The sequence below is a fragment of the Etheostoma spectabile genome, unplaced genomic scaffold (assembly GCF_008692095.1).
Source record: "Etheostoma spectabile isolate EspeVRDwgs_2016 unplaced genomic scaffold, UIUC_Espe_1.0 scaffold00011018, whole genome shotgun sequence".
Taxonomy (NCBI): Eukaryota; Metazoa; Chordata; class Actinopteri; order Perciformes; family Percidae; genus Etheostoma; species Etheostoma spectabile.
Window position 1 is genome coordinate 1,437 of NW_022603887.1, and position 27,968 is coordinate 29,404.

The window sequence follows — 27,968 nt, forward strand, 5'->3', positions numbered from 1 at the left end:
GAGGAAAACATGAGGACAACATGAGGGCAACATGAGGACAACATGAAGACAACATGAGGACAACATGAGGACAACATGAAGACAACATGAAGACAACATGAGGGCAACATGAGGGCAACATGAGGACAACATGAAGACAACATGAGGACAACATGAGGGCAACATGGGGACAACATGAAGATAACATGAAGACAACATGAGGGCAACATGAGGACAACATGAGGGCAACATGAGGGCAACATGAGGACAACATGAAGATAACATGAAGACAACATGAAGATAACATAAAGACAACATGAGGGCAACATGGGACAACATGAAGACAACATGAAGACAACATGAAGACAACATGAGGACAACATGAGGACAACATGAAGACAACATGAAGATAACATAAAGACAACATGAGGGCAACATGGGGCAACATGAAGATAACATGAAGACAACATGAGGGCAACATGAGGACAACATGAAGATAACATAAAGACAACATGAGGGCAACATGGGGACAACATGAAGATAACATGAGGAAAACATGAGGACAACATGAGGGCAACATGAGGACAACATGAAGACAACATGAGGGCAACATGAGGACAACATGAGGGCAACATGAGGACAACATGAAGATAACATGAAGACAACATGAGGGCAACATGAGGGCAACATGAGGACAACATGAGGACAACATGAAGACAACATGAGGACAACATGAGGGCAACATGGGGACAACATGAAGATAACATGAAGACAACATGAGGGCAACATGAGGACAACATGAAGATAACATGAAGACAACATGAAGACAACATGAAGACAACATGAAGACAACATGAAGACAACATGAGGGTTAAGCATGACGTCTGACTACGGCGTCTTTTAAGGTTTTTTAAGCAATAACCAGATGTAAAGTTCAGATCTATTGGGGCGTGTGAACGCACCCTGAGAGTTTCATCTCACCCGTTGATGATGAGGTGGTGTTGCAGACTTGCATCAGGTGTCGGCTGATTGGTCGCCCAGCAGGAGTCTGTTACTATGGAGACCAGGTTGTCGTCCAGCCCGTCCGTCTCCAGCTCCACCCAGACCCTCTGGTCCAGCACAAACTCGGTGTCCGGCCCGACGGGGTGCACGAAGCTGGCGTCGGTGTACGCTTTCATCATCAGGGTGTAGTTCCAAGTTCCTGATTCTATCTCTTGTACCACGGAGCTAGAGACACACACACACACACACACACACACACACACACACACACACACACACACACACACACACACACACACACACACACTTTTCAGCTGTCTTAACCCTCGTGTTGTCTTCCCCTTAAAATTGAAAATCAACATTTTTGTTGAGGCGTTTTATCAATATTTTTAACTTTTTCTCACGTTTTTGTCCAATTTTTCAACACTTTTGTCACTTTCTTTTTAACACAACGTAACACTGACTTATTAACTTTAGTTTTACATTTATTTTTTGAACTTTTGGTCAAAAAACCTAATTTATAGGAAATTATACCTAATGTTTGAGTCAAAAAAGCAGAAATTAGGAATTATTGAGACTAAAATTAAAGGAATGGATGTTGATGATAATCACAGACTGGAATATGTCAACTTTTACTCAACACTAGTTCAAAAACACTTCCATTTGTTTTCAAATGCTATAAAATAGAATAAGACCCAAAATTAATGAAAGTAGAGATTTGTACTTGGCAAAGAGCGTCGTGAGGAATCCGTCATGTTATTTTGGGGAATTAAAAAGAACACTTCAATTTGACCCGAGGACAACATGAAAACACATCCGGCTGCACGTTAACAACCAGGTGACCCTCCACACACACCTGTCTTTGATCTTGAAGGACACACTCTTGATGTCTGGCAGTGTGTACAAGCAGGAGAAGTCGATGGCGACCTGGTCTTGGCGGGTGATGACGTCGGCGGAGCTGTTCTGCATCGTGATGGTGTTGGTGTAGATGATCTGGCTGCTGTTGGTCTTCTACATCGGGACAGAAACACAGACGGGGTTTGAGTTCATTTAACCACAGCAGGCGGATTAATTTCATTATTTTCGTATTTTCATGCCATTTTGCACCGACTTTGGCAACAAGGCTTTTGATTTTGCAGCACCATGTGCGTGGAATCAGCTTCACAATGAACTCCAGTTGAAGGAGTTGGTCTCACTTTATTCTCTTAAAGGCTTTTTAAAGGACCTGGCAGAAAGGCGGTCTGTGTGTCACTGGTTTTAAATGGATTCAGGACACAGATTTCTTATGACGACATTGTTGAATATGATGAGTGAAAGTGTGTTTATGACGGGCCTTTCGTCTACTTTTAATCTTTGTTTAGTCTCTCATACCAAACAGGGAAGCCCAAACTGTAGAGAAACTAGTTCCTGGCCTTGCTGAGAATCCTCATTACTTTGTCCTAAATGCACGGTGAGGTGATCAGCACCAACAGGAGCAGAGCCGTGGAGGAGAGCACCCACCGTGACCTCGGTCCCGCAGCTGTTGATCCTGTCAAAGCTGAACGTCACCATGTGGGTCTCGGCGTCCATGTGTCCTTTGCAGCTCTCGTTTAAGAGGTGTAAGGTGGTGTAGTCGATGTGTTTGGCGCTGAGCAGACATCCAGCCAGAGTAAGAGTGGCGGAGTGATCCGTGCAGACTGTCGGGTCGCCTGAACCCCCGACGGGACAAAGAAGAAGTCAAAAGAAATATAGATTCACTAAAATGAAGTTGTCGCTTGTTTGTGCTGATGTTGTTTTTCTAAACTCAAATGTATCAGATTCTGAGCTGTAATGGAGGCAGACATAGAGCTGTATGGAGGCAGACATAGAGCTGTAATGGAGGCAGACATAGAGCTATGATGGAGGCAGACATAGAGCTGTAATGGAGGCAGACATAGAGCTATAATGGAGGCAGACATAGAGCTGTAATGGAGGCAGACATAGAGCTATAATGGAGGCAGACATAGAGCTATGATGGAGGCAGACATAGAGCTGTAATGGAGGCAGACATAGAGCTATAATGGAGGCAGACATAGAGCTGTAATGGAGGCAGACATAGAGCTGTAATGGAGGCAGACATAGAGCTATGATGGAGGCAGACATAGAGCTGTAATGGAGGCAGACATAGAGCTATAATGGAGGCAGACATAGAGCTATAATGGAGGCAGACATAGAGCTATGATGGAGGCGGACATAGAGCTATAATGGAGGCAGACATAGAGCTATCATGGAGGCAGACATAGAGCTGTAATGGAGGCGGACATAGAACTATAATGGAGACAGACATAGAGCTATAATGGAGGCAGACATAGAGCTATAATGGAGGCAGACATAGAGCTATAATGGAGGCAGACATAGAGCTATAATGGAGGCAGACATAGAGCTATAATGGAGGCAGACATGGAGCTATAATGGAGACAGACATAGAGCTATAATGGAGGCAGACATAGAGCTATGATGGAGGCGGACATAGAGCTATAATGGGGGCAGACATAGAGCTATAATGGAGACAGACATAGAGCTATAATGGAGACAGACATAGAGCTATAATGGAAGCAGACATAGAGCTATAATGGAGGCAGACATAGAGCTATAATGGAGACAGACATAGAGCTATAATGGAGACAGACATAGAGCTATAATGGAGACAGACATAGAGCTATAATGGAAGCAGACATAGAGCTATAATGGAGGCAGACATAGAGCTATAATGGAGGCGGACATAGAGCTATAATGGAGACAGACATAGAGCTATGATGGGCAGACATAGAGCTATAATGGAGGCGGACATAGAGCTATAATGGAGACAGACATAGAGCTATAATGGAGGCAGACATAGAGCTATAATGGAGGCGGACATAGAGCTAAAATGGAGGCAGACATAGAGCTATAATGGAGGCAGACATAGAGCTATAATGGAGGCAGACATAGAGCTATAATGGAGGCGGACATAGAGCCCAACAGTGTGGTTTCAGGAGTAACAGCCACAGTGATTTTCACCATGAGGATTGGGATTATCGTGATGTCTAAACCATCAGAGGCAGTCTGACCACGAGCTGCAGCAGTTCAGCTACAGCAACTTGCATCTTCTATGTGTATCACCAGGTGTTTTTTTAAGTTTTGTGGTCTTCCATTATCGTGCCACGTGTGTTGCACTGTACCTAAAGAGTTTGTTGGATTGTACTTGGCGGCAAAAAGAGCCCGACAGATGCATTGGGTTTCACCGTTGGTCTCGCCGCAGAACTCGTTCTCACTGCAGTACAGATCCAAACAGGAGTCCTGAGGTAGATCTACACACACACACACACACACACACACACACACAAAGTTACACTTACAAAAGTAACTTTTTGTACTTAAAGTGTCTTTAGCTGACAAAACTTGAAATGATTGAGTAGAATCAAACTAAAAAACCCTGATCCTAATTTCTAACCATATTTTACTAGACTTGTACTGTTGATACGACTTCATTTAAAGGTTGTCTGCAGTGAATTTAACCCCAATTTCCTCGGTTTCTGTCAATAACAGTGACAGTGAGTGACAGTCTTACTGCATTGGGTCGGCGACCTCCAGTCCACCAGAGTGTTGTTGGTTTTCAGAGCACAGACCTTGGCGTAAGCGTCAACGAACTGGCAGGTGAGAGCCAGGCCCTCCACGGTCGGGAATCTGCAGGAAGTCTCTACGCAGGCGGTGACGTAGGGAGCTGGGTCAACGTGGTCGTGGCAATCGGTGAAGGGGGCCTTCATCAGGAGATCACAGCTGTTCCAGCCATGCAGAGAGGGACAGTGACAGTCAGGGAACAGGTTTCTGTAGGATCTGGGTTTAGCTTCCAGAATCATCCCCGGGCACATGGTAGTGCAATCACTTCAACGCATGAGGATGAAAGGAGTGTGTTGTGTGTTCTGATTGGTCGGTTCTTACTGTTCAGTTATGATGTTGCAGTTGGTGGCGTTGTTGGGGGGGTCGCTGTACAGGACCTCGCAGCTAGGGGGGGTGAAAAAACAAAACGGCACATTCATTTTGAAACCAGTTAACTTACACACAATTTAACAGGGATTAGGAATAACTGGATTTCCTTTCATCTCACTGATATAAAAAGCATGTTTGAGGCTTTAAGTAAGTAAGTAAGTAAGTAAGGTTTATTTGTATAGCACCTTTCACAGATAAAAAAATCACAAAGTGCTTCACAGTAAAATGTAATACAATACCAACAAAGTACAATACAATGCATAAGACACTTTAAAAACAAACGGAAAACCTGACAACCTCAGACTACGGATCGGAGTATGAAGCTGGATCAACTCAGAGATGTAGTAAGGAACTTGACCATGCAGGGCTCTAAAAGGAAGAACCAGGATTTTAAATTGAATTCTATACTGGACTGGTAACCAGTGAAGTGCTGCTAAAACAGGTGTGTTGTGTGCTCTTTTGTTAATGTGTCAAGACGCTCTCTCCTGTTAGCTTGGAGAGCTAATTTACCCAACAGGTCCTCCAAACCATGCGCCGATATGCTTCCTCTGTTCCTCCCTCCCAGTAGACGCACAGGACCGCTTCCCATCCTCATATCTAAACCAGGGCCCGACCGATACCAATATTTGGTTATTTAACAATACGGTATTCCGATATGTTGGCCGATAAACTGTACATAAAGAAATAATCAGTGTTGCTAATGGGGACATTGTAGAGCGTAAATGTAAATGCTTCTGATGAAACTATCGGCCATTATGAACGCCAATACCGATAAATTGGGAAATTATATCGGCCTGCCAATAGGGCTCTAATCTAAACCAGACAACGTAACAGTTGCGGTTACTACTTAGTTTAAAAAAAATAGATCACATATGTGATATCTAGTTGTTTTGCGAAGATATGCAGCTCAGCTTAAATTCTTTCAGCAAGACCTAACTTTTAATCGGTGCAGTTTTCAACTACTTAGTTAAGTTTATGTGGTTTGAATTAACTAGATATCAGTTAATTGAGACTTTTAATCGGTGCACTGCTAATCAGTTCAGCTGTTATCTTAATAAATATAGTTTTTGCCGTGTGTAACCGTCGCATATCTGCAACTAGTCTCCCCTGATTAAAATGTTGAAGACCTCGTTTAATCAGCGCTCTCCTCCTAAAGAGAATCAGCTGGTGGAGGCGTTCACCGTCCTGCTAAACCAATCAGAATCGTACACAAATTGCAAGGGCCAATCACAGAGTCACAACCCTGCTTTAAATAAATCTGTTTCTCCCTGTGCTATCAGCTGTCGTTGCAACCCTCCACCTCCCCCTCCCCATCCACCCCCCCTTCCTCCCCCAGTCCTCTAGTCCAGTTGACCGGTCCGGAGCCTCCTCGCATCCGGTCTTCTGGCTCCTTCGTCTCCACCCCCGGTGTCTAGATTTCATTTGGGGGAGTCTGATCGTTCTCTACGCCAATATTGACATACGAAATATTCATATAGCGATGGAGACTAATCGCCAAACACTTAGTACATTTTATTGAGTTGTATGATAATAAAAACCTCATTTGCATATCTGCAAATGTCTCTCCTGATTGATACGAATATTTGGCTATTTAACAATTTGATATTCTGATATATTGGCCGATATACTGTATATAAAGAAATAATCAGAGTGTTGCTAACGGGGACGTTGTAGAGCGTCCTCTGGTGGACAGACTATGCTACACTACCATTTATTTGTAATAAATGCTTCTGATGAAATTATCGGCCATTATAAATGCCGATACCGATAAATTGGGAAATGCCAAACATCGGCCGATAATATCGGCCTGCTGATATATCAGTCGGGCTCTAGTGAACGGTCATAAGTTAATTTAGAAGATAAGATATCTCCTCAGTTCAAATCAGCGGCCATTTCTCTACCCGGGAGTTGTTGTTTTTTTGGTGTTAGCACCGCGTTACCGTGATTCAGTCTATGCAACATTAATATTGTTAAGACGAGGCCGTACCCAGCCGGGCTGGAGGAATGCTTCTCTGAACCCACATCGGGGGTCCCAGTGGAGTTCGTGGCGTTGACACACAAGCCTTCTAGTGCTGTACCTATTCCTGGGGAAAGACACATGAACACAAGTCTTTAGACTTTTAACCAGACAGCATGTCCTTCTTCAATTCAACTTTGTTGAGCTGCAAAGAATTATCAATTTGATGTGAACTATTAAATGAATCGCCAACTATGTTGATAATCGATTAATCGGTCTGAGTCATTTTTCATGAAATAGATAGATAGATAGATAGATAGATAGATAGATAGATAGATAGATAGATAGATGTCTATTGATCCCAAGAAAAATGGGAAATTACGGTGTTACAGCAGCAAAATCAGTCACAGAGCACAAAATATAAATATAAATGAAATACTAGGAAAAATATACATACATACAATATACATGAAATAGTAATAAGAATCAAATAAAAGAAATATTAGAATATGTACAGGATGGGAAGACAAAAATGTGCAACTGCTTAATAATATGCTAAATGTAAATAAATGTAAATAAACCAATTGTGCAGCTTGCATTAGTGCAGTAGTGTGGTGTCCAAAGTCTCATCTAGCACCCAGAGGTGTTAAAGAGTTTTATTGCTTGTGGTATGAATGGTTTTCTGTAGCGGTCCGTGCGGCATCGAAGCTGTCGGAGCCTCTTTGAGAAGTACAAATTCTCTGATTACTTAAACGTGAACATTTACTGGTTTCTTCACTCCTCTGTGAAAATAATCGACATTGAAAATAAGTGTAAATGGCAGCGTTAGAGTTTTCTGTACCTGCGATTACTGCAGTGTTGCCGTCAAAAGAAACCCTGACAAAACTAAACTGGACAGTGACCCCGGTCTGGTCCTTGGAGAACGCCACATCGTTAATCAGCTGAGCCGTGGCGTTGAGCGTCAGTGTTTGGTCACCAACCTACACCACAGCAGACGGGTGGAGGAAAACACTGACATCACAAATACACACAGCGTACGCATGGAAACGGCTTAGTCGGAATAGTGTCTTTTTTTAAATAAAGGCAAAAAACTGAATATCATGTGCATGGAAACGTAGTCATTGATTGATCAAACCAAGACAATCTACTGTGAGTTTTTAAACAGCCCCTAAATACACTGTTACGTCCTTTAAGATGGATTGTGGCTGCTTACCTTAACTACGCCACCTTGTCCAAGATAGGTTGGTACACCTCCGACATTTATTGTCACGGAGTCCAAAAACGGCACATCTGCACGGCTTCGCTCCTGGAAACCCGCCAATATTTCAAAATCTGCACTTCCCATCAGTTTGTACACACAACGATCCGGGATCGAACGGATTACGTTGAAAATATCGATGATGGTGGAGCCGGTCACAATGCCCACAGGGGGGGGCACAGCGTGGACCACACCTGATGGAGACGGAAACAGACAGATGTGTTGTGTCTTTTCATTTCTTATAGCAACGTCAACAAGTAGTTTTTTCCTATATCAACCTATTCTCAGGAACGGGTTACTGACCAGACTGTTACGGTTTCGTTTCTTTTCATCCTGTTTTCCTTTCCTTCTTCGTGTTTCCTCCCTGGTCTTGGGTGTTTGGTCTCGTGTCCCCCCTGAGTGTCTGCATCTTCTGTTTGTTGTTTTATTTTGAAGGCTGGTTTTTGTCTCGTCCTGTCTTTAGTTCTACTTCCTGTGTCTTCCCACTCTTGTGATTACCTGATGTTCTCCACCTGCTTCCCTGCCCTCTCGTCACCTGCCTCTCGTTACCTCGTGACCTCGTCACCTCGTGACCTCGTCACCTCGTGCATTTAATGTTTTATTTTTGTTTTATTTTACCACCCAATTACACATTTTATTCAAAGTCGACAGAAAGAAAATAAAACCATTAAAAGCCGTCTTGATTCGTCTTTTGACTCTTCCACCAATCCCCACCCTGGTCTGGCTGAAATAAACCCTAAAGGGGCTCTAAGCCGTGCTGGGTGACGTTACTTCTTGTTGACAAGACTATAGCTCCCCCCCCCCCCTCATCCTGTCCCCTCCCTTCTGTGCTTCAGCGCACTAACCCCCTCAACGCACCCCATCCCCAAATCCTTCTTATCGGTTATTGGCTGGAACACTGTTTGTGTCGCTTCGTGCTGCAGGTTGGCACAGTTTGTTTTTCATCAAACCCCTTTAAACTGAAGGTTTTGTGTGTATCGTAAAGCACAGAAAACACTAAAGGCTGCTCACCTTTTCATCAAACTCAATTTAATTCAATTTTATTTATAGTATCAATTCATGACAAGAGTTATCTGGAGACACTTTACAGATGGAGCAGGTCTAGACCACACTCTGTAATTTACGAGGACCCAACAGTTCTAGTAGTTTCCTACGAACACTTTAAAAAACCTTTAAACTGAAAGTGGTGTGTATTGTAAACCCAAGAAAACACTAAAGGCTGCTTACCTGCCAGCAGGAGGAGCAATGCACCCGGCTTCATCATGATGACGTAGCAGCAGCGTGTCGGAGATCTACGGTTCACACAGGAAGTGGAGAAACACGTTATTCCCTCCTTATCAAAGTCACTAGAATTCCCGAAGTGGGTTTTTAATTTGACTTTTCTTTGTGGATAAACTGAGTTGCCCCAAAAAGGTCTGAAGGAAACTGCACTCCTGCTAACAAACTAACAAATGAAATGCAAAAGTCCGAACTCAGCTGATCCGAGTTCAGTGTCGGAGCTAAAAGACGAAGATTTGGGGCGGAATCAGGCGTAAAAATGTGAAATAATCTGGAGATCGGGCGTCGAAAGTAACCAAAATAAACCTGAAATTCTTCAAATTAACAATTCCAAATCATCTGAACAAGCAGTGCATTTTATCAAAGTCACTACAATCTCCAAGTGGGTTTTTAATTTTAATTTCTTTGTGGATAAACTGAGTTTCAACAACAATATCTTAGGAAGCTGCACACCTGCTGCCGTTTATATTCAATCCAATGCTCAATTAGTTCAATAAGAGAAAGTTAGAAATGATTTCTTTCATTTGTTTTAACCCTTGTGTTGTCTTCCAGTCAACCGTGAAACATTAATTCCTCTTTTTCCGACATTTTTGTCACTTTTTCAGTGTTGTGGGTGCTTTTTTTGATGTTTTTTCCAATGTTATTTGATATTTCTAATGTTTTCAGCCCATTTCTTGTAGAAAAAAAACTGAAATCGGGTCAAATTGGACCCGAAGACAACATGAGGGTTAAATTCAACAATCAGTTGTAGTGTATGTCGTATTTTAGAAAACCAAAATCAGCAGAAATGCAGAATTGAGTACATTGGGATATGTTTATTTCAATAACATTATATATTATCATATTTCCCTCATATGGTGCAGACCTGCCCTGCATCATATGAGGAAAATCTGCTGTAATGTTATTGAATAAATGAACATGTCCCAATGTACTCAGTTCTGATAAAACCAGGTAATCGTGGTTCTGAGCGTCCCCCTTACGCAGCGCCCCAGTAGACAGAGTCCACATGAAGCCAGGATGAGAGGGGGGGTGGGGGGGTGCAGAGCATCTTACCGTGTGGCAGCAGGTGGCTGGAGCTCTGCAGACGGATGTCGGCGTTGAACCACTCAACTCCCCGTTAGATGTGTCCGCTTCCTCTCTCCATCTCTTTTTATGCTAGACTCCCGCCCACCGCCCCCCCGCCCCTGAAGACTGATGTCCGTAAAAAACATTCTCAAAACCTTCTAACTCCCCAAACTGGCTTTTTGCAGCCTCCAGCGTCCTCCAAACCCCTCCACTCAGTCGGTGTTTCACACAGGAATGTAGAAAGATAACGCGAGGGCCTGTTCCTCCCTCACTGCCATCGCTGACCCTAACCCTTGGGCAAGGGATTCCCAGAATGCCGCTTGATTGCCCTGCTGTCTGTCCTGTAGTCTGACCGACCAAGTGATGGACGTTGATCCAGCTGAGCAGGTTTCCCAGAATGCTGTAAGAGTGCTCCTATCTTTAATCTATTGTGCTTTAATCTATCACAGGCCAATCACTGGCCTTAAAAGTGATCCGTGGTGAAAACACCAAATACCTTCTCTTGTAATGAGACGTTTAACCGATCCATCAGCAGCCCGGAGACTCCTTCTAGACCTTCACTACAATGAGACCCAGGTCTCATCAGCGTCTGGTTTCTTTCCTTTAGGGGTTGTAACGTCTGACTGCTGGAACCAAAGGCCTGTTGTTTGGGTCCAGCATGGCCGGGGGGGGGGCTGGGGTTGGCTTTATAAAATCCCATTTTCCCGATTCAAATTGATCTTCATTTGATATAGATTCATAAAATCCTGACATCGGTCTATCAGGAGGCTCCGTTTTAGAGCTAAAGTGAAGCTGTCGGTATCACATGAAACTAGACGACCGATGGAATTCATGTCCTTAGACCAAATTTTGGCAAAAGAAAAACTGCTATTTTCACAGTATGTTTGCATTCATGGCTTTAGGTAAGTGTCTAATGTCAAAAAAAACCCTGATCTAAATTTTTAACCATATTTTACTAGACTTAAACTGTAGATACGACTTAATTTAAAGGTTGTCTACAGTGAATTTAACCCCATTTTACTCGGTTTCTGTCGATAACAGTGACAGTGAATGACAGTCTTACTGCATTTGGTCGGCGAAGTTTTGGATTTTATAAAATATACGGTATTGGGGAAAAGTTTGAACAATACTGTCGTCACACGATCCGTTCTGCACATGTGCAGATGATGTCATGATGATGTCATGATGATGTCATAATGAACGCGGATTCACGACACTGCACGATCTGTTCCCATAGACAGTTAAAGAAAGACGGTTCTCCTCCACCGGAAAGCTAACGTTAGCTTAGCTACCAGCTAATTCGGCTAACCGCTAGCTGAGACAGCGTGTAAAAGACCCTCAAAAGTTAAAATAACTGTTAAAATATGTAACAGCTGTTACGTCAGTTCTACTTTACTTGTGCTAATTTAAAACACAATCACTCAATACTTGTCTTTATTGTTACTGTAAAGTCTTAATTTAGCTGGAGCTGCTTTTCCCGCGGTTTAGTTTGAGTAACGTTATTTTAGGCTGAATCAAGCTGCCAGCTAGCGGTTTGCCGACTCAGCTGTTCGCTAGCGGTTTGCCGAATTAGCTGTTAGCTAGCGGTTAGCCAAATTGGCTGTTAGCTAAACTAGCGTCATTAGCTTCCCGGTGGAGGCTAACAGCAGACAGCTACTGTGGACCAGATCGTGCAGTGCCGTAAATCCTCGTATTTCATGATTATCATCTGCACATGTGCAGAACGGATCATGTACCGACAGATACCCGGCCCTAACCAATACACCTGCCCTAAATTCTGAAACCTGCCCTTCTGGAATATATAGATATTCCAGATGGGCAGGTTTCCCAGAATGCTGTATGATGGCTCCTCTCTTCACATGTCCGACCCCCTGAAAGAGCTCCAAGCTCACATTCCTTCACTGTTTCTTCACTGACACAAAGTTTTTAGGAGCTTCCCGTTACTTTAATAGATTAGATGATACTTTATTCATCCCACAGCGGGGAAATTCCCTTGTTACAGCAGTATTTTCTACATTGAAAGCAAAACAAACAAACAAGTAAACACACAAGAAAAACAGGCAAACAACAGACAATGTGCAGAAGGTAGACTGAAAGTAAAGTAAAGTGGCGTCACATAAAGTTATTGTAACTTAAAGTAAAGTGCAGTTGTCATAGTGCAAGAAAACAACATTGCAGTGTAGTAAGTGACGTTAAAATTAAATTGAATATGTAATTAAAGTGATAAAGTAAAAGCAGGTAACCATAATGTAAATTAAATTAAAAGTAAGTACTTGTAATGGAAAAATACAAATACAGATAAAGATATACAGAGTGTGTGGATTAACACAGACTCAACAGACTTTTTGAATGGCCTGTGAATCCTGAACGATAGAAATAAGGGCGTAGGTTTCTTATCCAACATTTGGTGGGGACGGGACACATATTACAACACGTTTTGAGCATAACAAGAGTCCAAAATGGTCCTAATGTTATAAATGGGGACATAGGTTTTGATCCAACATTGGTCGCGACAGATATTAAACGTTAAATTCTTAATTTCCTGCTTTCTGGTGAATGTTTCTGGACCAGTTTTGGCTTTTTCTTCATCGAGGTTCATCATTTAAGCTACTTAAAAGACTTAGTTAATGGTGGAATGTAACTAAGTACATTTACTCAAGTACAACACTTAAGTACAATTGTTGAGGTTCTTGTACTTTGCTTGAGTCTTTTCTTTTCATGCCACTTTCTCCTTCTACTCCGCTACATTTCAGAGAGAAATACTGTACTCTTTACTTCACTACAGTCATCAGTTAGCATGAAACCCGCTCCAGGCTCCAGTTAGCATGAAACAGGTTCCAGTTATCACGAAACAGGCTCCAGTTAGCATTAAACAGGCTCCAGTTAGCATGAAACAGGTTCCAGTTATCACGAAATAGGCTCCAGTTAGCATGAAACAGGCTCCAGTTAGCATGAAACACGCTCCAGGCTCCAGTTAGCATGAAACCGGCTCCAGTTAGCATGAAACAGGTTCCAGTTAGCATGAAACCCGTTCCAGTTAGCATGAAACAGGTTCCAGTTAGCATGAAACAGGCTCCAGTTAGCATGAAACAGATACAGTATTGCCACTGAAAATATTGCGATACTATGCTGTATCAATCCCCCCCCACCCCTAATACCCAGCTCTAATCAAAACAGAGAACCCCCAAGGAGGACCCTGACCCCTCTCTCTGTCTGTCCCAGGTTGTTCAGTCTGAACCAGAGCTCCGGGGTGCTCAGCATCAGGGAGGGGGCTCCTCCGGGGTCGTACCAGCTGCAGGTGCGCGTGTCGGACCACACCTGGCCCGACGTCACCTCCACGGCTCAGGTGGACGTCAGGATGCTGCCGCAGGACGCCCTGGTGAACGCCGCCTCCGTCCGCCTCAACAGTGAGTCCCACAGTCCACTGATGCTAACATCAAATATGTCTTCATATCTTTTATTCTTGTGTTTTATGTGTCTTAATGTTTGTTTTTGTTTTTTTAACTGTCTATTCATGTGTTTTATCTGTTTTCAATGATTATGACACTTGTGTTTTATCTGTTTCATGAATTTCTTTGAGGACTAGGAATAAGTATAAAGGTTGTGTTATACAGAGAAAGGCAGACTCGAAGGGTAACACTTTAAAGAAAAGGTGTGAATGTGTAGCGTCGTTAAGTAGACACGAAAGGCAGCGCTAGATCGGCTTAATTAGTGTGAAGAAGAGTCCAAGGAGACGAAAGGTAACGTCTCTAAAAATAGAGTCGTGAAGGGTAGAGACACTGAGGGGGATCACCAAAGGAGCACTAACACGGACTAATTAGTGGGAAGGTAGTCTCAAGTGGTTTATGGTTATGGGTTTAGGGGGTTAGGGTTAGGGGGTTAGGGTTAGGTTTAGTGGGTTAGGGTTAGAGGGTTAGGTTTAGGGGTTAGGGGTTTAGGGGTTAGGGTTAGGTTTAGGGGGTTAGGGGTAGGGTTAGGGTTAGGGGGTTAGGGTTAGTTTAGGGGTTAGGGTTAGGTTTAGGGGGTTAGGGTTAGGGGTTATGGTTAGTGGGTTAGGGTTAGGTTTAGGGGGTTAGGGTTAGGGGGTTAGGTTTAGGGGTTAGGGTTAGGTTTAGGGGGTTAGGGTTAGGGGTCAGGGTTAGGGGGTTAGGGTTAGGTTTAGGGGTTAGGGGTTATGGTTAGGTTTAGGGGGTTAGGGTTAGAGGGTTAGGGTTAGGTTTAGGGGGTTAGGGTTAGGTCTAGGGGGTAAGGTTAGGGTTAGGTTTAGAGGGTTAGGGTTAGGTTTAGGGGGTTAGGGTTAGGGGTTAGGGTTAGGTTTAGGGGTTAGAGGGTTATGGTTAGGTTTAGGGGGTTAGGGTTAGGGTTAGGGTTAGGGTTAGGTCTAGGGGGTTAAGGTTAGGGTTAGGTTTAGAGGGTTAGGTTTAGGGGTTTATACAGAGAAAGACAGACTCAAAAGGTCGCACTTGTGTTTTATTTTTTTTATGAATCATTATTTTATTTTTTTTTATTTATTTTTTTTGAGGATACTTGTGTTTTATTTGTGTAAAGCACTTTGAATTGCCCTGTTGCTGTAATGTGCTCTACAGATAAAGCTGCCTTGCCTTGCCTTCATAGGAAAGGTTATATATATATATATATATATATGTTTTAAGCATGTGTATTTCAGTTTGTGGGGTGAACCTATGGACTGGAACCATGAAATCAATCAGATTTAACATTATACAGTTCAAAAATAGAAAACAATACTTGACCAATATGGAAAGGACGAGACCTAAACATAGTAAATAAACAAGGAGCACATGGTAATGTACCGTAAGTGTATTGTTGTATGTTGTGTAAGTTATTGCATGACTTAAAATTACTTTTTGGTTTTGTAATAATATGATATTTTGGGCGGGATTTCATGAGCATTATGCGTACGCCTGATCCTTCTCCAAACTTTTTCCTGTTCTTTGGTGTATTTTGATTGATTTGTCCACGTTTTTGTGTTTTTTTTTAATGTTTTGTTTTTAATAACATGTTGATGGGTAACAACTCTGATGCACACTGATACACACTGATGTACTCTGATCCACGCTGATGCATGATGGGTATATCTGATGGTATACACTGATACACTCTGATGCATGATGGGTAACAACTGACGATGCACACTGATACACACTGATGCAGAATGGGTATATCTGATGATGCACACTTATACACTCTGATGCATGATGGGTAACAACTGACAATACACACTGTTGCATGATGCGTAACAACTCTGATGATGCACACTGATACACGTGATGCATTATCAGCAGAGACAGACAGAGATGCATGATGGGTAATAACTCCCAGTTCTTTTCATGTCTTCTCTTCTTGTGCCCCCTTCTCTTTTCTATTCTTTCTTTCTTTTTCTTACCTTTTCATTTATCTTATGTCTTATATCTTAATTTCCCCTGATGTACACTATACTGTATACATACTGTGTATATATATATCTATATATCTATATAGTGCTTACATTAACTAATCATGTTGGCTCTTCTTCTCCTCCTCCAGATCTGACGGTGGAGGAGTTTTTCAGCAGCAGAGGAGGGGGGGAGAGTCGATTCTCTCTCCTGGGTCGGACGCTAGCTGAACTCCTGCAGACGTTGCCGGAGAACGTGGAGATCTTCTCGGCGGGCGACGCCGGCCAGCGCGGCGTGACGGCGCTCAACGTGTGGTTCGCCGCTCACGGCTCGCCGTACTACAAGGCCGAGAAGCTGCACGGCTGCGTGGCGGCGAACGCAGCCAAGGTGAGGAGGGAGTCTGAGAGCCTGACCCTCTTAACTAGGGTCACCGTGTCCACGTTGGGGATTTTCTAAAACGCTTAACGTGAAAAAGCTTAACGTGAAAAAGCTTAACGTGAAAAAGCTTAACGTGAAAAAGCTTAACGTGGTTTAATGTATCTAAACAACGATCAATTATCACCATATTTCTCTCACATATTACTCCTCATAATCAGTACAATCTGTCAAAAAATCAGACCCAAAGTCCAATTATTATGGACGGTAGCTGGCATTAAGCGTGTCTGCTTCAATAAGGGGTATTGTAAGAAAAAAGCTTAACGTGAAAAAGCTTAACGTGGCTTAATGTACCTAAACATCGATCAATTATCATCATATTTCTCTCACATATTGCTCCTCATAACCAGTACAAACTGTCAAAAAATCGGACACGCTTAATGTCAGCTACCGTCCATAGTAATAGGACTTTGGGTCCAATTTTTTGACAGTTTGTACTGGTTATGAGGAGCAATATGTGAGAGAAATATGGTGATAATTGATCGATGTTTAGGTACACTAAGCCACGTTAAGCCTTTTCCACGCCATAGACACCGATGAAGAAGAAAACGTTACCGTGAGATAACTTCTATAATCGTTGGATTTCAGTTTAGTTTTTTTGACAGGTTTAAGTGTTTATGACAAGATATGGCCATGGTAAATATGGGGATGATTGATCGTTGTTTAGGTACATTAAAACCACGTTAAGCCTTTTCACGTTAAGCGTTTTAGAACGTCCCTCCACGTTGGGACGCCACTCGCTGCTATCGGCCATATCCGGACACTCACAGCCTGACGGGCTTTCTGGTCTTTTCGCAGTACTTTACATTTCCGATCATCACCAAAATGTTAACAGAATTGATGTTTACCCGCCTACCAATCTACGTATGAGTTGTCCTACATGTACATGGACATTTAGATGTCTAATTAGTGCATGAAATAGATAGATAGATAGATAGATAGATAGATAGATAGATAGATAGATAGATAGATAGATAGATAGATAGATAGATAGATAGATAGATGTTTATTGATCCCAAGAAAAATGGGAAATTCCTGTGTTACAGCAGCAAAATCAGTCACAAAGCACAAAATATAAATATAAATGAAATACTAGGAAAACATATACATACATACATACAATATACATGAAATAATAATATGAAAAAAAGTAAAAATAACAAATATTGGAATATGTACAGGATGGGGGAACAAAAATGTGCAAATCCATCTCCACCTATCGCCTGCTCCAACCTAGGACTAAACTGTCCACAATGGGAGACAGGGCTTTCCAGGCAGTCGCCCCTCGGTTCTGGAACGCCCTCCCAGAGTCCCTGAGGGCCCCACAAACTGTGGAGATTTTTAAGAAGGGCCTAAAGACACTATTATTTCAAAAGGCCTTTTAAACAGTCACTGTTTTAATTTTAGTTCTATGGTGTTTTATTATTGCTTGTAAATTGTTATCGTACTCTGGAAACTGTTTTTAACTCCCTATTAACTGTAGCCCTTTGAGATTTCCTTGTGAAATGTAAAGGGCATTATAAATAAAATTATTATTATTATTATTATTATAAATGCTTAAATAATATGCTTAAATGTAAATGTAAATAAACCAAATGTGCAGGTTGCATTAGTGCAGTAGTGTGGTGTCTAAATGAGGGAAAGACGTAAGAACGCTCGGGCGATGGATTTTCCTCCTGAAGAGTTTCTGTTTTTACTGAACTGGACATCAAGGAGCTCTTGTTGCATAATTCAAAAGTTGTTGAAGCGTGGTATTTTATTGTGAAAGGACAGAAGTAAGACGCAGTGGTTTTGACAGCATTGATGGGACTTTCTTTAACTAACGGTCTGTAGCGGTGTGTCCAGTTACGGCTGATTTATCGGCGAAAGCGGACTTTAGCCGGCTCTCGTAAAGTAAAAGCTAAAGTAACGAGTTAAAACTCTATATACTGTGACAATGGTAAGAAGTAACACGATAGTTTTACCCCATTCAGTAAACTTAAAACATCATTAGATCATTTATATTTGTATTTTAACAGATATTTTGATAGAAGGTCAGCCAATAAGTGTCCAAACGTGGACACAGTGATGCTACTCTCTGTATTTAGTTTTATTTATTTTTGTTTTGTTTTGTTTCCAGTGTCTTTTGCGATTTTCCCCATTTTGGGACTAATAAAGGATGTTAATCTTAGAGAGGGTAGTGAAATGTTTTGAATACAGAACAGACAAAACATCATATAGATTATTAAATTAAAAACTGACTAGCCTATGAATCTGGAAATTGGACAAAAAAACAATAAAGTTGTTAGCGTTTTTATTTTTTCACTAGTTAAATTTTAGTTTTTGATCGTTTTACTGATGGTTGGGTTTTAACCCTTGTGTTGTCTTCCCGTCAACCATGAAGTTTTTGTTTTTTTGGTGGTTTTCCGATGTTTTTGTCGTTTTTTTCTGATTTATTTGTCACTATTTCCAGCTTTGGCACTTTCTTTTTTAACCTGAGCTGGTCTAATAACAGGTTTTACACTTATTCTTGGATGTCATGTTCAACAAACCTCATTTATATCAAATTACACGTACGTTTTTAGCTAACAAGGCAGAAATTATGAATTATTTTGTCTAAAAGTTAAGATCAGAGGATGTTGAGTGGATCACAGATGAGTAGATGTCAAAGTTTAGTCCGGATACACTTTTGAAACCATTAAAAAAAAAGAAAGAAAAAGAATTCAAATTCTATAGGATTGAATAAAACCAAAATATTCAATGAAAGTAAGCATTAATTTTACCTGGAGAATGTTGTATGGAATCATCCATGTTATTTTTGGGCAATGTGGTTTAAAGAAATCCATATTTCTGATATAAAAACACTTTTAAACGGGTCAGTTTGACCCGAGGACGACACAAGGGTTAAAGAAGAAAGGACGAGGTTCTGGTTTGTAGAGCGTGCTCACGGCGGATCGTAACTCCCTGCACTACACCTTGAACACAGCACAGAGTTGTTTCCTCTCTACCCCTCTGGATGGAAACTAGCTGCTGGTGGTTGTGTGCCACAGTGTGCCATTTACATTTTGAAGTGTTGGTTTAAAAAAAAAAAAAAATAACATGACTTTTTTTTGTTTTATATTTAAAGCTACAGTGTGTAGTTTCTATCTCCTTCATGAGGAATTCCAAGTATTGACAGCAAAACTGCCGGCGCGTCCTTATGATACAAGCCTTCCGTGATCGCCCACTCTTCAGAAGAGGTCGTTGTCATCTCTTGGTTCTCTGCGCAGGAAAGTCGCCGGTAGACACCCGTTTCTGAACGTAGTCGTACTGAGAAGGTCAGAGAGAGTTGCCTTTGAATCAAGTCATTTGGAAAATGACTTGAATGAAACGTTCATTTATGTCAAAAAAAGGTTAGACACTTAAGCTTTAATTATCAATTTATCGGGGCGCCCGGGTAGCTCGGTTGGTGGAGCGTGCACCCACATAATCACCCGACGCAGAGGCCCAGGCAACTTCCTGCATGTCTTCCCCTTCCCTCTCCCCTTTCTACTGCTGCTACTCCAAAGAATAAAGGCATAAATATCCCAAAAATAAACAAAAAGAACAATCAGTTTATCTAAAAAAATATCCACTGATATTCACATAATTTCAAAATTAGTTGCAAACCTTAAATAATATTTATACAGGTAAAAATAAATGCTGAAACACAAGATTTTTTTGCAAAATTTAAGTGATTATTGTAGCCAGTTCAGTAGCACATGTCCTGACAGCGTGTTGGGACAGAGTCAGTTCAGCGCATCTCATTCTGTGGGGCCATGAAAACCCCAAAAAGGCACTCATAACAACAAGTACTGCGTATGTTTAGAAGTAGAAAGCCCACACAGGGCCATTAAAAATAACTGGAGCATCAAATGCTGCAGAACAAAGGTGCGTTTTTAATCATCGCAGGCTTAAAGGAGAAGCAACCCGTCTGATTTAGAACGAGAATGTCAGATAAATACAAAACAATATTAAGTCAAAACTTGCTCCAGAGACCAGGGATAAAAGTGTCAACTGAATAACTGCAATAAAATACTAAGAAATTCACACAGTTGGAGAGCGACAGGAAGCCCTGAGGGACTCCGATGAAAACCTCTCACCCATAAAGACAAAACAAGAGAAAGGAATCAAGATGACAAGCAGGGAAACAGGTGAATTTTGGCAAACCGAGAGCGAATGACAGCAAAACTTTAAATGACAGAGAAACACCAAAGTGAATAAATAACATTAAGGGGAAGAGAGTAAATTCAGATTTCACTGATGCAGGTAGACGTTAGTTCAAAGAGAGCTGCTGTCATTCTCTGTTAGGTTCAAACAACTTCAGTAATAAGTTTAGTTTGGTGTTAGTTTAAGTTTCCTCAGCTCAGTGGGGGAATATACACGCATTTACTCAAAGTACTGTACTTAAGTACAAATGTGAGGTACTTTACTTCAGTCGTTTCTTTTTGTGCCACTTTCTACTTCTAGAAGTAGAAATCTATTGTTCTTCATACTCCATTACATTAATCTGACATCTTTAGTTGCTAGTTACTTCTTTCAAATGTAGATTTCTGCACACAAAACACATGTAGCTTAGAAAATCTGATATTTTACTGTAACAACATGAGGACAACATGAGGACAACATGAGAGACACATGAAGACAGCATGAGGACAACATGAAGACAACATGAGGACAACATGAAGACAACATGAAGACAACATGAGGGCAACATGAGGACAACATGAGGACAAGATGAAGACAACATGAGGACAACATGAGGACAAGATGAAGACAACATGAGGATGACATGAGGGCAACATGAAGACAACATGAGGGTTAACATGAGGACAACATGAGGGTTAACATGAGGGCAACATGAGGACAACATGAGGACAACATGAGGACAACATGAGGACAAAATGAGGGCAACATGAGGGTTAACATGAGGACAACATGAGGGTTAACATGAGGGCAACATGAGGACAACATGAGGACAAAATGAGGGCAACGTGAGGGTTAACATGAGGACAACATGAAGACAACATGAGGACAACATGAGGGCAACATGGGGACAACATGAGGACAAAATGAGGGCAACATGAGGGTTAACATGAGGACAGCATGAGGACAGCATGAGGACAACATGAGGGCAACATGAAGACAACATGAGGACAAAGGACAAAGTTGAGACGGATTCAGCTTTTATAGAAAAGAAACGCTGTGTCGCGGTGCCGATCATGTAGCCGGCGATCAGCTGTCAGTGTGTCTGGAGGCGGTGTGACAGTCTTGGACAGGAAACAGGAAACAGGAAACAGGAAACATCACTTCCTCTATCGCCGCCACAAGAAAGTTTTAACACCCCAAGCACTGAACCGCGGGGGGGGGGGGGGGGGGGGGTTGTTTCCTCTGTCCCTCTGTCTCTTTTCTGTCTGTCTTTCTCTTACATATTCAATTTAATTTGACGTCACTTACTTACACTGCAATATTGTTTTTTTTACTATGGCAACCGCACTTTACAAAACCTTTACAATACCTTTACAATACCTTTACAATTCCTTTACAATATCTTTACAATACCTTTACAATACCTTTACAATACCTTTACAATATCTTTACAATTCTTTACAATACCTTTACAAATCTTTACAATCTTTACAATATCTTTACAATATTCTTTACAATTCCTTTACAATATCTTTACAATTCCTTTACAATCCTTTAAAACCTTTACAATACTTTTACAATACCTTTTAAAAAAACTTTAAAAAACCTTTACAAATACCTTTACAATTCCTTTACAATACCCTTACAATACCTTTAAAAAACCTTTAAAAAACCTTACAATTCCTTTACAATTCCTTTACAATACCTTTACAATTCCTTTACAATTCCTTTACAAACCTTTACAATACCTTTAAAACACCTTTACAATTCCTTTACAATACCTTTAAAATACTTTAAAAAACCTTTAAAAAACCTTTACAATTCTTACAATTCCTTTACAATCCTTTACAATACCTTTACAATACCTTTACAAAAACATTTACAATCCCTTTAAAAAACCTTTACAATTCCTTTACATACCCTTACAGGACCTTTACAATACCTTTACAAACCTTTACAAACCTTTACAATCCTTTACAATTCCTTTACGACACCTTTACAATACCTTTAAAAACCTTTACAATTCTTTAGAACACACCTGTTACAATACCTTTACAATACTTACAACTTTACAATACCTTTACAATACCCTTTACAATACCTTTACAATACCTTACAATACTTTACAATTCCTTTGAACACCTTTACAATACCTTTACAATACCTTAGAACACCTTTACAATACCTTTACAATACCTTTACAATACCTTTACAATACCTTTACAATTCCTTTACAATACCTTTACAATTCCTTTAGAATACCTTTACAATACCTTTACAATACCTTTACAATTCCTTTACAATACCTTTACAATACCTTTACAATACCTTTAAAAAACCTTTACAATACCTTTCATTTTCAATTCCTTTACAATTCTTTACAATACCTTTACAATTCCTTTAGAATACCCTTACAGTACCTTTACAGTACCTTTACAATACTTTTATTTGACGCCACTTTACATTCAGTCTATAGTCTGTTGTTTGTTTGTGTGTTTTACTTTTTTTTGCTTTTACATTTCCCACTTAATCTTTTAGCTTTTTAACATAACCTTTCCGTGTATCACCTCCTATTTTATCCCCTGCAGCTGGAGGCCATGTTGGGAGTGTCGATCCTCCAGGTGGGCGTAGACGAATGTCCCCACACAGACTGCAGGGGGTCCGGAGGCTGCAGGACCGAGGTCTCCTTCAGCCAGGCCCCGGTGGCCCTCAGCACCGGGAACACCTCTCTGGTGTCGCTGTCCGCCTCGTCGACGGCGCGATGCGGCTGCCGAGGCCGGGAGGCGGTTCACCTGCCCTGCTCCGCGTACCCCGTCAACCCCTGCCTCAACGGGGGCACCTGCCAGGACGGGCCCCTGGGATACGGGTAGGTGCAGGGACGGGTCTCAGTCTGTCAGTCTGTCTGTCCGCCCCCGAAAAAAGTTAATAATGGCCGTGCCTTCTAATGGCTGCAGGAGTTATGAGGGCAACAAAGCAGAAAGTAAGGTGATGGAGTATAAGAGCGCCAAATTTCCTTGTAAGGAGGTATCTCACACCGGATTTTCTCTCAAGAGACAAGGGACCATGTCCCCTGGTTCTAATAGATGTTTAAAGATACTGATTTTAACTCAAATTTGACATACATTGAGTGGGTTTTTAATCTTGTACAGAGCCGTTGGTGATATAATCCTGTTAATGATAATGATGATGGAGGTGGAAGTAGCTAGGGACCGAGAACCGGAGATCCGGAGGGTTGCAGGTTCAAGTCTACATACGGACTAAGAGTGTGGTGGCACTGCCAGGGGGCTCTTGAGCAAGGCATCGAACCCCAAACTGCTGGGGGTGCTTTTCCATGGGCAGCCCCCCCCCCCCAAACACACACTTGACATCTCTCCATTTGGTGCATGCATAGGTACTGAGCATGTGTGTGTAGTTCAGGCCTGTGTGTAATGTGTGTAATAACAACAGAGTGTACATTGTAATTTCCCCTTGTGGGACTAAGGACCAATAAAGGATACATTATTATTATTATTATTATTATTATTAAAATCTCTGTTTGTTTCAGGTGTAAGTGCCCCCCCATGTTTGACGGGCCCGAGTGCCAGCAGACCAAACACAGCTTTGGCGGCCAGGGCTATGCCTGGTTTCCTCCCATCATGCCTTGCTTCCAGAGCCACATGTCCCTGGAGTTCCTGGCTGAGGGGGCGGAAGGGCTGCTCCTCTACAACGGGCCGCTGGGCCCCGCCCACCCTCGGGAGCAGGAGGACTTCATTGCCGTAGGTGAGTTTGCTGCTGAGATGAACTGTTCAAAAAAGATTATTATAAGTGCAAAAGATATTTCTTATAGATAGTTCTTAGATTTGTGTTAATGGCAATAAGGTTGCTATCACTCCTGAGCAGTTTGGTCAGTTTGAACTGAACCCTGATGTTCATTAGAGATATTGGCAAAAAGAACGTCATGGAGGGACCAAGGCTCTGTCGTAGCACTTTCTAAGGTACACTAGCAGACAGACATATCTGGGATGAAACATTATTTTTAACGTCTAAGCGCTCTAACAAACATGCTAATCCCGCAGTGCTCGTGGGGACATGTCGCCAATCGCTCGTCCTTTTAAACAAACACAAAGCAGGAATCAATCTGGCGCTGTAGAGACAGTTTTGCAGTGGACAAAAGAGCTAAATAAAGTCTAATGTCAGCTCCCGGCGGTCCTGATGGGGTGTTAACGGATTAGCCCGCGGATGGTCTGTCGAACGCTTCTTGCATAATCTCGTGTTATTACAGTGATGTAGTTATTGAGCCCGGTCTGTTGCTGCTGGAGTACATGGATGGAGGAAATCAGACCACGGCAGCAGCATCGATCGCTGGGAAGCATTTTTCACTTACATGTTCAATACCAAGGCTGTGAGGTTGTTCAGGTCATGGTCACATCTAACATGCAGAGCACACACACACACACACACACCACACACACACACACACACAGTTGACTGGGTGGATTCCTGCAATTGTTGATGGGATTCAGCAGCTTACAAAGCGATAGAGAGACGTGATGTTGAATCACCAACGTTAATCCAGACACATTAATTGCTTGCAGGTTTCTCTATGGAGCTCCACCTACAGGCTCCACCTACAGGTTTCTCTATAGAGCTCCCCTACAGGTTTCTCTATGGAGCTCCACCTACAGGTTTCGGTATAGAGCTCCACCCACAGGTTTTTCTATAGAGCCCCCCTATAGGTTTCTCTATAGAGTCCACCATGTCACTAACGTTATCCATATTCATATTTAGATGAACAAATGACATGTCCAGCTATAAACGAAAGTACAAAGAGACGTTGTCATGGAGATGATACACTGTCTCGTTGATGTGAACTGGCAGATTTGAGAATGCTGCAGACCGGGTTGTTGCAAATCTTTGGTCTGAACTGGTCTGAACTGTTCTGGCCTCCCTCGAAAAAGAGATTCTGAATCTTTATGTGACTCTGATTAAATAAAAACAGTAAATAGATTGAGGCCACTGGCGTGTTTTTACCGTGGACAGGAACATACTGTAAACTAAACTAAGACTCTCATCCTCCCATCCAGAGCTGAGGAACGGCGTTCCAGCCCTGAGTATAAACCACGGATCAGGAACCCTGACTCTGCAGCTCCCGCCCAAGTCCTCCGTCAACGACCGCCGCTGGCACCGCCTCGACATCGTCAGCGACGGAAAGGTGGGACAGACTGGCGGGTGGATGGATAGAGAGATGGACGGGTGGATGGATAGAGAGATGGACGGGTGGATGGAGAGAGAGATGGATGGGTGGATGGATGGAGAGATGGACGGGTAGATGGATGGGTGGATGGATAGATGCAGTAGATGGATTGTTATGTGTATATTCCTTTTTTTAAGATTGTGTTTTTGGGGGATTTGTTCAACAGTGGCAGTTGGTAGACTGGAGGGGGGCGGCGGGGGGGGGAAACACACGCACACCAACACCACACACACACACACACCACACAACCCACACGCACACACACATTCATCCAGAAAATAATCCACAGATACTGATATTGTACATGCGGATTCCTGACAGGTCTTTGTTTTTTGACATCATTTATTCACATTTCTTTTAGTAATCAGGTTAATCAAGGAGGAGGTTTTGACAGGGTGTGTGTGTGTGTGTGTGTGGGTGTGTGTGTGGTGTGTGTGTGTGTTGTGTGGGTTGTGTGTGTGTGTGCAGGCTGTCCAGCTGATCCTGGACCAGTGTGGGGGGGCGGCAGTGAACGAGCTGGAGGGCGTCAGCGGGGACACCCGGGAGACGGACGAGTCCGGCTGCAGAGCTGCAGGAGAGACGCCAGGAAACCAGAGGTGAGACCCAAACCTGGAGCGAGCAACGCATCTGAAAAGGCGTATTTAACGTAGAAGAAAAACTAAAGCAGGATCACTTATATCTTTCACTTTCTTCTCCCCTTTCCCCTTTTACTGACTTCCTCTTCCTGTTTTTCTTATCTTCTTACTCCTTCTCATCCTCTACCCATTTTCTTCTCTCCTCTCCATCTCCTCCTCCATCTCCATCATCCTCATGGCTTTATCCTCTTTCAATCTTTTTCTTCCTTTCAATCCTCCACCTCATCCTTTTTCTTCCTCCTCCTCCTCCTCCTCTCTTCCACCTACCCCAAATCCTTTCCCCCCTCTTCTTCCTCCCTCTTCTTCTTCCTTCTTCTTCCTCCCCAGGTATCTCAACGTCTTCCAGCCTCTTCAGTTGGGAGGAATGAAGGAAACGTCTCCGCATCGGCGTTACCGCAGTTTCACCGGCTGCATCCGAAACCTGGTGGTTGACAGTCAGGTGTGTGTGTGTGTGTGTGTGTGTGTGTGTGTGTGTGTGTGTGGTGTGTGTGTGTATATAATATACATGAAAAGGACCTGAAACTAAAGAAGATGCTGTGATATTTTCTCCTGCTGCTCAGAGAAAACCTCAACAGCCTCCCAAAGGTCCCAAAATATAGCCCAGGAAAGTCTCCCATAATCCCTCGTGTTTTGGGGTTGTTTTCTTGGGAGTTTGGGATTGGGTTTAATGTCTCAGGTCGTTAAATTGCATCCTCGTTTCCTTCACTCGCTTCCCTTGCTCGAGTCTTAGTCCGTCCCAGCGAGGAAGCACGGGAGAGACACGAGGAAATCATGCAAGGACAGAGGAAATGAGGAAATGAGGAAATGAGGAAATGAGGAAAGCGTCTGGGTGGAGTTAGCGTCGGCTTTCAGCTGCACATTTCCATTTTAATCACTTATAAATATACAGTATATATGATATATGATTCCCAGAGCATGGATTATGATCCTTTGAGTATATCCTCGGCCGCCACCATCAGGACAAAATTACCACGTCGGCATCAACACGTTCGCACTCACTGGAGGATTAAATCATTAGATTTTGGAAATTTAATTAGCTTTCACATGGCTAAATGTTTTATAACTAAAAAATAAAGAGAGAGAGAGCAGCGTAATCCCCCGTAACGTGCTTCTGTTTGCTCTGTAATCAGAGCCGCTGTCTTGATTGCTTCAGAAATTCACAACACATTTTGTAGTTAATGCGTTAAGGTGCTTCTGACACACCACAGAATCAAAGCACCGCACGGCTGTGCATGTCAAATTCAGTCTTACTGCAATTCAGTCTGAGAGGAGGAAACCTATAGGATTTCTAAAAACTCCTTTAATCATGTTCACATGCTTTTATTAAGGTTGTGCATGGTTGAAAATTAAGAATTAGAGAGAGAAAAAGAATCACGTTAACCAACCGTCTCCCCTCCTCCCTCCATCCCTCAGGTGTACGACCTGGCGTCTCCAGGTGAGAGCGTGGACAGCACCCCGGGTGCCGGCTGACGACGGCGTGTGTGTGACGGCGGCCGGGGCCCTCCTGCGGCGCCCACGCTCCTGCCTCGCCGACTGGGGCTCCTTCAGCTGCGCGTGCCACCCAGGATACACGGGACCAAGTGTGACAGCGGTGAGAGAG

At 42.5% G+C, this 27,968-nt stretch overlaps 2 protein-coding genes across 2 annotated transcripts; one reads left to right on the plus strand and one right to left on the minus strand.

Annotated features, from left to right (window-relative positions):
- Positions 1–956: 956 nt before the first annotated feature.
- On the minus strand, positions 957–9,482 carry LOC116679382 (uncharacterized). Its single transcript, XM_032509038.1, is given in 10 exon segments — positions 957–1,206; positions 1,838–1,992; positions 2,482–2,669; positions 4,161–4,289; positions 4,532–4,758; positions 4,921–4,983; positions 7,767–7,786; positions 7,789–7,905; positions 8,139–8,377; positions 9,411–9,482. Coding segments are annotated over 10 exon segments (1,425 nt in total). The 5' UTR covers positions 9,448–9,482.
- Positions 9,483–10,923: 1,441 nt separating this feature from the next.
- LOC116679384 (putative neural-cadherin 2) lies at positions 10,924–27,959 on the plus strand. The gene is made up of 9 exons (XM_032509039.1): positions 10,924–10,928; positions 13,749–13,933; positions 16,071–16,306; positions 23,089–23,366; positions 24,045–24,259; positions 25,564–25,691; positions 26,202–26,329; positions 26,696–26,807; positions 27,782–27,959. Exons 1-9 carry the CDS (start codon positions 10,924–10,926, stop codon positions 27,836–27,838), a joined length of 1,344 nt encoding a protein of 447 aa, XP_032364930.1. The 3' UTR covers positions 27,839–27,959.
- Positions 27,960–27,968: the final 9 nt, after the last annotated feature.